This window comes from Aulostomus chinensis, chromosome 4 (assembly GCF_037954235.1).
Source record: "Aulostomus chinensis isolate RoL2024-O1b breed Wild chromosome 4, RoL_Achi_v1.0, whole genome shotgun sequence".
Lineage (NCBI taxonomy): Eukaryota > Metazoa > Chordata > Actinopteri > Syngnathiformes > Aulostomidae > Aulostomus > Aulostomus chinensis.
In genome coordinates this window covers 14,099,144-14,111,110 of record NC_141323.1, presented here as the reverse complement: position 1 = coordinate 14,111,110, position 11,967 = coordinate 14,099,144, and the positions used below count along the sequence as shown (strand labels likewise).

Here is an 11,967-nt window from a genome sequence, read left to right as displayed (position 1 = left end):
GGCGGTGTGGCGCCTTCATAGCGCAACGTTAGCTTTGTACGTCTAACAATTGCATTTACCCTTCAAAAACTGGGTTTTTGTTTGAGATTATTTAAACAAAATGTGTCAGACTCATAAACATTCGTTTGCAGTCAGGCTTTTTTCCTGCTGTTACTGAAAATCCGATGGAAAATTCCATCTGGCGATGCTAACTGCAGCAGCGCTCTCCACCATGAAAGCAAAAACCTGCACAGCGCATCTGTTGGTCCAGAAAAGAACAAATGACTGGTGCTCAATGAGCCATCGTCTTGCCATTATTGTCTTTTCACAGTGCAGAAACCTGCAGTTCCTCTCCATGTGCTCCCTGTCTTCCTTCATTATTCCCTCCTCATTGTGCTCACTTGAGTCCTGCACCTCCACCTCTGCCAGCAGCACCAGTGAATGGAGCTGAAGGAGCTTTAGGAAGCCTAAATGCAGCAGCCACTGCACCAGTGCTCCCTCCACTTCTGCTGCTCTAATCTTAGTCATATAATGCCTCCAATCACCTCCCACTCATCCGGCGGTGGCGTGCTCTTACAAACAATCAACTGTTATGTGACTTTTCATCAGAATGCACCAGAATGCAGCTTGACAGTAAAGTTTCTGTGCAGCGGTGTGCCGCAGCCCCGACCCCGTTCTCCTCCGCGCTCGGAAAACGGCCCAGCGGTTCTTCAGCTGGCTGCCGACCTGCAAACAGATTGTGAGCCTATTAAAGCAGAAGTTTATAGCTCATGACAAACGCTTGTTCAGCCTTTCAGACTCTAAATGTCAGTCCAGTTTAACACACTCAACCTGAGAGACCATATTTACCTCCACACACACTTGATCCTTTTTTTTTTTAGCCTAATACTTTATGAGGCCTCACAAAAGATGATTTAGGGTGACAGTCACTCACCCAAAAACCAAACATCTCTGTACAACACGGTTTAGTGCGTCGATTCCTGATTAAATCATCGAAGGAATTTTTGTCCAATCAGGAAATTCTTTAAAAATATAACCAACGTCTGTAGAAAGAAGCTACCAAGTCACAGCTTGTAGCAATAAACTCACACTAATATCCTTTTGTTACCTCTTCCAAACAAAATGTAGGGTAACACTTTGCCAACGTTGTAACGAGTTTGATGATGGACAAGTGTTAGTTATAATTCACAACTGATCTTAAGTTGAAGGTCTTGAGAGTAGATGATTTGTAGTTAAGATACTGTCGCCATGACAACAGGGTGCACTTACCTTTGCTCGCGTAGATCCTCTGAGACTATGACGGGGTTCATTTTTAAGGCTGATTTTTCTCGTCGCCACGGCGGGAAGCGGCGGGAAGCGGCGGAAGGGCGTCAGCTCTCCGACAGGCTGCCAGCCTCATGTTTGTTTCATCAAAGCGCTCGTTGCGAAGCTTTCGTTTGATTTGTTTCATAACATAAGCACTTCTACTCAGTTGGCTGATGTTGGTTAATGTGAAGGCTTTGATTTGAGATTTAAATTAATTTAATATTTTACTCCTAAATCATGAACATATGAGTGGCACCTTTTGTATTGAATGCGTGCCAGTGATTTCACAGAGCTCAACAGTGACTAAAAACTGAGGTAAAAATGAGTGTGGAGAGGCTGCGAAAGGCTGTATCTGCAATTACCTTTTGATCTTGTGGTTAATTATCTTCTTTACGTTCAGATAACAAGATAAATTAACACATTATCATGATAAGCAAATGTGACTTATCGTTCTCTTGTGATAACAAGAGATTTAACCTGTTATCATGAGATAATTAAGAAGTTAAAATATGAACTTTCAAGGCGTCCGTATTGTCTTGAAATTCAAGTGTGTATTCCTTTCCTTATACTGTGTGTGACTTAAAACAGTTCAGTGCTATTTGTACAGTTCTCATCAATACATTTTGAAGCAGGAATCAGAGAAAAATGAAGTGTACTTTTGTCTTCAAATCCCTTTGCTTGTAAACGTTCTCTATATCCCTTTATTTGATTCTGATTTATTCGTTGCGTCTCAGTAATAATTTCAAATACTACAAAAACCACAGCCCTTAAACCAGATGTACTAATATAATACACCTTTGTAAAGTGCCTCAGTGCACCATAAAGTTACACTAAAACAAAAATAGAATCACTGTATTAAATGATAAATGATCAAATTCAGCTGAAGGACTTGTAACAACAGTAGATAAATGTTACGTAACAACACATTGCAGCCCTTTTCATGGCACCTGTGTGCTTCTCCTGAAGAGCTTCAAGCACCGTGTAGTGTCTGAATCACACCTGCGTCTCATGTTACAGTGAGATACACCTGTTAAAAAGTGTCGAGCTACAAAATCCATCTGAAGTTATGTTCAAAAGGCCCGATGTCTGTCTGAGGGCATTCGTTAAACCTGCTTCGTTCTTGTAAATCGTCGTGCTAATGAGGTGCTGTGTTCTCGCTCTGAATAACGGCGAGTCTCTTTGGTCAGGAAAAAAAAAGAAAACTGCTGTGATTTGAACGGCCTTTTTAATCACGCGAGTGTCAACGGGCTTCATCATATTCTTTGTTTCACGTCACATAAGAGCTCAGGGGTCAAACTGTGAGGGCGAGCTGGTCACCATGGAAACACACACTTGCCGATGGTAATCAAGTCTCTCCTGTTGACAAAGAGCCAGTGGGTTTGTTTGGAGGTCAGAAGAGGGAGTTAATTGATCAAACAGGAAACTATCAACATGCTGACCCCGCGTGGACCACCGCCGTCGGCTATGTACTCCTGAGACATCAACACCTGTCGTACTGTATCATCTCCAAGCAGTTTCTTCCTGTTTGGTACATTTTTTGCTATTTTTTTAAAAGTGAAAGTGTTCACGGAAACAAGATCACATTTTGTGTATCAGAGGAGGATTTTCACCACATTATAATTGAAATCCTGAATCCCCCTGTACCTGTAATCAGTGTCAGAATCGCTAGCACTGGCTTTCCTGTGGAGAGCACCAGGGTACCAGTTTGGGTCCTGTGCAGATTGCACACCTCATCGTCTCACCACATCTAACGTTCACTCACTGATAACTTTGGTGGTGGTACCCTTTTTGATCATCAGGCTCGTAATATTGTTTGGTATAGTTTTGGTGCACAAATATAAATTTAGCTAAGCACTACAAGGCATCAGGAGATCAGCGCTACCGTTGACTGCCGAAAGGTCTAATACATATGATTAGCCGAGGTGTGAGGTGAAATCGGATCGTTATCTAGACAAAATGTATGAATATCTGCATGGAAAACGATACCAATGTCCAGATATTTAGCTTACTGTTAGCCTGTTAGCTCGTTGTAAACTAACATTCTGCCTGTGCCTGTTAAGAAGCTGAACGTGGAGGAGCACAGATGTTACTGCTTTCAAGACCGGATGCCTCATCGAACACCAGGTGAGTACCAGATGTGACTATTAGACTGTAAACAGTACATTTTAGTCCAATCTGTATTTTCTATGAATTTTAATTAGAGATGGCTGTTTGTTCAATATCTTATCTTTGGTCACTACTTACCGATATTTATGAGGTCTGCTCATCTAACAGAATGTTTCCCGTGCGGTCGTTGTTGTATGAATACTACTTATTGTAACTCAAAGTTACAGCTGTAATTCTGGAGCTGGAAAGAAACACATCATGACAACTTCATCCCAAGGATAAATAATGGTTGTACAAGTCATTTTATTCCATGTGCTTTACAAGGATATAAATAATGGCAAAAATTACAAAAATCAGTGTGCTGGAAGCCCAAGCCTATGTACATTTGTTGGTCAGCAGTGATGTCACCAAATAATCCATTTTCAGTCTTCACCCAAAATACAATCTCTACTATCTACCACATAGTTTTTCATCTTCAACCTTTAAATGTTGGTACCTTGTTTCCAGTGCCATGTACTGCAAATCCTTTTATTTGTTTCTCTTTTACATTACATGTATGAACAATGAAGTTGGCAAAATATCTATGTACATTTTATAACTGGATAACCTCTCATCCAAATAATACAGTAATACTGCGTTTAAAATAGTACATCTGCTAGTTAACAGTAGAGCCCCATGAGAAATAATGGAGGGTTGACCTGACGAGTTAGTTAGCCACCTGCAACATTCACTCTCCGTCTACAAGTATGAGAATCTAGTTTCAGATATTTCTTTTTTTTAAAGGATGGCCATCATTCTCAAGCCCAAGGTTTTAATCTCAGCATATCATAGAAAAATAATGTAACATTGAGACAACAGTAGACAAGAATTGCACAAGAATAATCATAATGGTAATATAATACTCTCATATTAAACATTAAAATGTCGGGCAATAGAATCTTTTTTTTTTTAACGCCAGATGCTGTTTTGTTTTTGTCGTCTCACTGTCCGCTGTGCATCTGGAGGCAGTTCAGTCACAGCATGTACACGCTTGTGCATATATCTCTAGATCATTTTTCTGACATTTTAAAGAAAATTGAAAAGAAAAAAACAAACAAACAAAAAGAGCCAGCCAGACGTCCTGGAATCCATGCCCATTCCAACATTGACACATGCCCAGTGGTGCCTTTATTGTAACCACACCCTCGGTCTCCATGGAGACGCTGCGACTTCCCAAAGAGTTCCTGCTTTAGTTACATAAAGTTTCGGCTGCTTTCAAACACATTCAGAGCAGACAGTTGTCTGTCAAGATGCAGTCCTTGTGTGTGTGTGTGTGTGTGTGTGTGTGTGTGTGTGTGTGTGTTGGTCCAGTGTTTACTGTGTCAAGCATCATGTAGATGAATGATGTGAAAATGTTGTAGTCAACCTTAAACACTGTGGAGCAGAGTCCATGTTTGTAGTCCTTGAAAAGTGTGCAAGAGGGTCCATTGTAGTCCTTTTTGCATTGTATTTTTGACAAGGTCCGTGTTTAGGGCTGGCTACATTCTTTGTAATCCACAGTAATAGACATGAGCGTCCGGCATTGCCCTGCAAATGAGATGACATCACTTATCGAAAGAGCTCTCACACCCCGCCTCTCCACCGGCCCCCCTGCTCAGCAAATCCAAAATGGCCACCATGCGTCTCACAAGCCACATGCTAAATCTTATACATAGAAGATTTTTATTTTCCCCCAAAATGAAACAAAGTTTACGACCAGGGGAAAAAAAATCCACGTGTTTGAAATAATTTAACACACACGTGCCAAAAAAAAAAAAGAAAAAATGTCAACTATTGTACATCTTCCTGTGCCATAGGTGAAGTAAAATACTGTGTCAAAACAGGAAAAAATCACAAGTTTATTAGTAATTCCAAAAAAATAATCTGATAAAAATACTCAAAAAGTTGATACTTGTTTAGTATCGTGCGGGATGAACCAGTCCGACTGTGCTACATCACCTCTCCTGTTATTCAGCTCCTCTCTTTGATTAAAAAAAATCATTCGAAAGAGCAAATTTTCCTCCAGTTGTCACGTTTCGACAACAGCAGCCCTCGTCATCGTCTGCTCCCATGCTGGGCTCAACAGACAGCTAGAACACTGTTAGCAGTATCTCTTGTTTCAAATCTCATTCAAGTTGTCAGGGGTGATTGGACGGGAGGGGCTGAAACGAGGAGGAGCGTGAGAGTTGGAGGCAGGAGGAGAGAGACCAAGCCAGACGGTTACGCCCACCAAGAAGGAGGAGGAGAAAAAACAAAAACAAAAACAAAAAACCAAGAAGCTGGAAGCAGAACAACCGACAGGATTGACTGCTGAGCGACCCACAAACAGGAAGTGGTAAAACTGAGCTGACCATTCCCTATACTGGTGGAGCCAGAGAAGTGCACCACAGCCCTGGGGGGGGTCAAAGGTCATGCGTCAGCCCTGCAGGCAGGATGATGTTACCGGGCCAAAGAGGGAGAAAGCAGAAACAAAAAGAGACAGAAGAGAGACAGTGCAGCGCCACACGTCATCATGCAGAGGACAGGCTCGGCTAACGGGGGCGGGGCAGGATGTTTTGCTTTTTTTAAGTTTTCAGCCGGTGAGGTGACGCAGCGGCGTGCGTCGCTTGTGCCCAACTCCGGGGCGGGGCCCCGTTACAGGGCAACCTCTGAAAGGCACACACACACAGGAGTGGACAAGGCGGGTGTATGTTAGAAAATAGTGGTCTCGTACTTGGTGTTGACTCCTCTCTTGGCCTCCTGACCCGGCTCCACAATCCACGGCACGTTGGCGTGGCCCTTCTGGTCCATGGACGGCTGCTCCATCTGACAGAGGAAAGAAAAGAGAGAAATTAGGAAGAGAAGATTTTCAGTGGCCTGCGATCCTTCTACAGGGCGTTAAATAGATTTTGCATCATGATGGTGCTGGTTTGGAAAAACTAACAGTTCGTCAACATGATGCACTCTGAGTGTGAGCTGCTGCCTCCTGGTTTGGAAAATAACCACTTTGCAGCTCTGATACAATTTCATGGATCAGCCAGTGAAAACCAGAGTGATAAAGTGGGATGAATGAGACGGCTGCGGAGAAGCACGCCAGCGCTCACTAACGAAGGTACCAGGAAATAACTGGTGATGGATGAAGAATGAGGCTCGTAGTCAAACAAGATGAAGAAATTTTTCTTTTTTAATTCCCCCTGTCAGTTCATAGACTTGGAAATAAAAGCTCTGGCTGCTCCAGTCCCATCGCAGTGATATTCTTTATTTGCAGCAATGCAGCTTCTGTTCTGTTGTGGCTCCAAAGCTGAAACTACTTCGCTTTCAAAAATAACCCCCCCATCAACCAATCAAGTGTCTGGGTTTTGTTGCCGAGGGTCCTTCTCCTCTACTCTATTGGTTTACTGTCAGATGGGTTTTTAAAGAGTGGATTAAATGTCTTTGCAATCTGATTTTGACATTCCAATAATACACATCTATATTAACAACCTATCACCAGCCTCTGAGTAAAGCTATTTGCTAAAAAAAGTCATGTTCCTCTTATCTGGGCCCAGCACAGCCAGCTGCAGCAGCCGCGGTGGAGCTACAACACTAATCCACTCCTCTCTCCTCTCTCACACAGTCTGACAACCACAGACAGACTTTACAATCTTGTTATGGGGTTACAGGATTAAGGACAAACACATTTTTGATCTCACAGCACCCCGACACCATTGTACTTAGTGAAGAGTCCGGAGCAGCAGCAGGATCAAATTCATCAACCACACATGAAGTCGCTGAGGCCGTCCTCATAATAGGTTTGATATCAGCAGCTTGACCAATTTCCTGCAGGAAATATGGGACATGCAGGCTTTGGTCTGCTTTCAATCGCAGTGATCCCAGCAAATGTTGAATAAAAAAGGGAGAGTGAATGGAAGTCTGTTGACCTGAGGCATGTATTGAGTTACACCGTCTTCTTTTGGTGGTCCTGCAGGAGTGATGAGGGTCCGAGCAGCTAAGACCCCAGGCTTATTTGCCCTGCCTCCCTTTTTAGGAAACACACTTATTGCTCATCCTCCCCAGAGACAAACAAGAGGATAGACACCCTCCCACCCTCTATGGGCAGCCGAGACCCTCAGACACTAGCGGGCCGCTAGTTAGCTTTGCACAAGGAATGGTAGGTTAGCATGCCTCCATAAAATACACTTTTCCTCCTAAGGGTCTTTGGCTTCATTATCTAGGTTTGTGTTTAACATTTGCCATCAAATGTATGAATTCACTTTAGAGGCAGACAGATAGCTGGACCTGCTTCCCTTGCTGAGCGCAGTGATTTCCTTCAACACCTCAAAACTTCAGCAAACTGAATGTTTGCTGACATCTAAACGTGTGACTTTCTTGATCGTGGCTGACTTCGTAACAGAGGATGGAACAGAGAAGGAGGAACTGCAAGGTTTGGAAGCTGAGTTGCTAAATGGAGGTATTCTAACTTGCCCATTCACCACCATTTGTTATGCTAAGCTAACTAGCAGGTCAGCAAGTTTCTGTTGGTCTCAGCTTCCCACAGATGATAGAGGGGTGTCTATTTTCTTGTCTAGCTCTGGGGAGGATGGCAAACAAGTGTATTTCCCAAAATGTGGATTGCTCCTTAACGGGGGCAGCGGATGCCCAACCTGGTATGATGGACTCAGCGGAGACGTCAAATCTGTGTCACTAAACGGAACTGTAAAAGGTTTCACATTACTTGTTGCAGTGCCACATCTACCTTTATTACCAACTGTTGATAGAGGGAGAGAGAGAAAGAGGTAGAAACTGAGGCGGGCTGGGACACAACAGAACACACAGATGCACTTGAATAAAAGCAACAAGATGGAAGCACTTACAGATGGTGCGTTCTCCTCGATTCAAAGAAAAATCATGTGAAAACAAATGAGAAGGGAAGGAAAAAGTGTGGAGGACCTGTGACTGAGCTTTGTGAGGAAGATGGAAGAGTCGGGAGGGAGGAAGAGGAGGGTGGAGAGGAGGCCGGTGAGGGGTGTAAATGTGACCCAGTGACCAGCGGCTTGAAGGGGGCATGATGACCTACAGGGGCAGAGGTCATACACAGGTCAAACTGTGCCTGCTCATCAGCAGCAGCACCAACGAACAAGAGGCAGGGCTGCATGGCAACAAGGAAAGACAACAACACGCCAAAAAAAAAAAAAAAAAAAAACCCACAGCAAAACCATGGCAACCAAAGTCATTGCCCTGGCAACAGTGTAGGACATCGCTGCACAACATTGCTGCAATACAACAAGCATGAGCGGGTCATGTTACGGCACATTTATATAGCAACTCCTGCATGGCAACAACACTCTGAGCTAGATGAGCGTGGCAGCTGCACAAAGCATCAGTCTGCTGCAGGAGCAAAGCCAGAATATATTCCCTCAAAATGTTCCTGCCAATGACATGAGATAGCTGCGAGACACATTTCACTTGTTCCCGCTAAAAAACACACATTTAAGTATAAAAACTGCCTGCAAGAACTGTAAAAAACCAGGCAGCAGCTTGAAAATGAGCTATTTACACACCACCAGCAGGCGTTTACACTTTTCTTGAGAAAAATAAGATTATAAAACTCAATCATACATGGTTAGAGTACTGCAATCCTATAATAACTTGCCATTGCTGACAGCAGCGTCACACTCCAGTAAGGGTTAAGTGGATGCTCAGAAAGATGTAGAAGCACATGTGCTCACACAAGACAACATAAAAATGATAATGCGAGGGCGGGGAGGAGCAGATATGTGATCTGTCTTGTGGGCAGAGAAACAAAGCAACGCTCTGGTTTGAGAGGTGCTGCAGGATGGAGATTACGGCTGGCAGGTGGCAGCAGGAATATTAAGTGAATCCTGCGGTGTCTTTGCCCTGCTGCACACCGCAAGCCATTAACTACAACACACACACAAGAGGAAAAGGTCAATTAATAGTTAATGTAACAGTAGTTGAGTCAGCAGATTGGGTGCACACATCCCATCGTCCATCATCTCTGTAAACACAGGACTACACACACACACACACACACACGAGAGAGGAGAACACACACTGCAGCACACTCCTCTAACTTTAGAGGGTGAGACCGTTCCTCTTAACCCACCAGGTCTCCTCTGGCACCACCGTCCCACTATCACCCTCAGAATGTTGGTGGATCCAAATCTGGTGGTGACGCACTGATACGGGCGCCACAGTCGCTCTTCACACACGTACTCAGTGATGTGTGGTGACAGACGAGGAATGCGGGCACTAAGTTAACGCTCTGTGAGGGGTGAGCAGGAGGTTGGAGGGTTTAGAAATAGTTTCTCTGACAGTCTAAAGAAAGACCACACACACACACACACACACACATAGACAATATACTGTATACACACAGACATGATGATGTGTGGGACGCAAGCGTCTAATATCACATGACTATGTGATTCTGACTGGTGTCCGGTAATGTGTAACGTAAGGATCATGCCCCCTGCTGTTATATGCAAGGAACTGTAGTCTTTACAGATGCTAACTAGCTAGCAGGCTAAGGGGGCAAGCTATGAGGAGGAGGCTAATTTTGAGTGCTCCATTTACTGGAAATCCGTTAGCTTTTGCTGTTAAACCATTAGCTTCTTCTCGCGCAAGTTTCGTTTGATCTCTTGGAAGTCCATTGCAAACCCCCGCCCCCTTCATCCACTTCATCAGTTCATTCAATCTAGAAACTCCTGCCAATCACCAAACTAAAAGTCAGCTCTTGTACTTCATCTTGAGTGATGGCCGCTGTGTCCACAAAGCAAATACACGACTATCCAGATTCTAGCGTCTGTCAAAGTAAGAGAAGACTTTGTCTCCTCTCTGAACCCTTCAGGCCATCCGCCCTCAGTTTAGCATCATTAGCACTGTTGCGTGGACGCCTGTAATCCTGTTACCTTGCTGTGGGCAGGTGGTCCGTGGAGACCCAGACCCACCATCCAGCCCAAGACCTACCAGCATTATAAATAAGACTTTTTAAGCAGCCGTTGCTACGGAATTTGATACCTTCAACTTAATACTTTTTTTGTTGTGTCCTGTAGGTCTTAAACACTTCAACAACAACAAAGGACCTCATTCATTAAATCCCCCTATGCACTATAAACAGCACTTGGAACAATAATTACCCAAGTTTGCGACATCTTTCAAAGTTAAAAAGGCTCGATGGATGTCAGGGGAAAAGAGCAGTGCTGGACTTCTGTCTGCTGTGTAAGATGAAACTTGTGTACAAGAGCATTTCATGAATGTGCTCCAGTGACTGGAGTATGAAGGCGGTTTAAACAGGCAGAAAGAAAACGGTGTGATGAATGGGACCCCTGAAGGGTGATTTGGGTGATGGGTGTTCAGGCTTCATAAGTCTGGTACGGCCCAGGTGTCTCAACTTCAGCCGAGGCCCCCGTGTTCACCTAAGCTAGAGGGCTGAAGAGACCTGAAACGCTGCATCCAACACACAACACATTGTTCCTCGTAGAGGGTGGGTTTCACTTCTGTTGTCTACAAATATTATTTGCTGTCCCTGACTTTCAGAGTGTGACATTCATGTATCTGGGTTTTGAGAAGACATGTAGAAATGAGAGCCGTTGGATTAGCAGTCAGGTCATTTAGAGACGATGTATAGAAGCTTTGGAGGGTCGGACTAGTCCGGCCTCTTCCACTGATGAGTGGAATTTTCTATGTTTAAAGAGCCATGCAGGAAACTCTGATATGACTGCCAGCCTCCACGCAGCAGAGGGCGCTACACGTAGCATGGATAAAGACTCTCATGCTAAAGGTGCCGCTCAAGCAATTATGAACTCGCAAAAATCCGTAACACGGCAGCATTTTTGATGAGTATCTTCATACATGGCTGCAGCATGTAGGAGTGTTCCACATGAGAAGTCTTTATCTTCTCTCTCTCTCTCTCACACACACACACACACACACACTCTCTCTCTCTCTCTCTCAGTGGGGTGAGCCAAGCAAGCCTCCCCGGAGCCTAGTGCAAACAGACCTCATCAATCAGCCCAGTGTGTAAGTGAGCGCTGGAACGGTGAGACCGAACGGACGCTTAACGGATCAAATATCCACCTACACCTCTGCCACAACCTCTGCTGGGCCAAGAGTCTCAAACAAAACACACAAACACAACACACACACACACATTCCAGGCTAATACCAATAAGCTAAAGTTAGAAAAATGTAAATGAAAGAGGGATGAGAGACTGGGACGCATCGCAGCAGGAGGGGGTGGAAGTGATGGATGGATTCCAGTGTAAATGGGACAGAAAGTTAATGGCATGGAGGTAAGATTTTGATTAGAGGCAAATTTCTGTTGAAATGGAGTTGAAATTAAAGCCCATCTTAAACTGCTCTTTCTCTACTAAATAATCCTGTACAGCCTGTCAGTTATGAGAAGAACATTTTCAACACATAATTGTAGTTGAAGATTGAGCTCATGAGAATGTTATCGCGTGTTCCACGGGGGAGACACTTGAAGCACCACGGTTCCTTTTGAACTCCTCTAATCCAGATCATCTGATGTCAGTCAGTTTAAGATGGTATTCCTTCAAAAAGTTGTGCAGAGAGGGA

At 44.0% G+C, this 11,967-nt stretch overlaps 1 protein-coding gene and 1 long non-coding RNA gene across 8 annotated transcripts in view; one reads left to right on the top strand and one right to left on the bottom strand.

The window, feature by feature from the left end:
• LOC147262786 (uncharacterized) overlaps nt 1–11,967 on the top strand; it is a 50,463-nt gene that overhangs the window by 17,481 nt on the left and 21,015 nt on the right. For all 3 annotated transcript variants that reach the window (XR_015112480.1, XR_015112481.1, XR_015112479.1), the window contains one exon: nt 3,345–3,408. This is a non-coding gene — a long non-coding RNA (uncharacterized LOC147262786). The remainder of the gene's footprint in view (nt 1–3,344; nt 3,409–11,967) is intronic.
• anks1b (ankyrin repeat and sterile alpha motif domain containing 1B) overlaps nt 3,663–11,967 on the bottom strand; it is a 216,610-nt gene continuing 208,305 nt past the window's right edge. For 4 of the 5 annotated variants that reach the window (XM_086201951.1, XM_086201952.1, XM_086201954.1 and 1 more), the window contains 2 exons: nt 6,122–6,213; nt 3,663–4,956 (listed from right to left, as the gene is read on the bottom strand). In XM_086201951.1, coding sequence (XP_086058077.1) covers nt 4,908–4,956; nt 6,122–6,213 — 141 coding nt within the window. In that variant the 3' untranslated portion in view covers nt 3,663–4,907. Of the gene's footprint in view, nt 4,957–6,121; nt 6,214–8,316; nt 8,440–11,967 lie in introns of all 5 variants that reach the window. The other variant, XM_086201956.1, reaches the window with a different exon arrangement.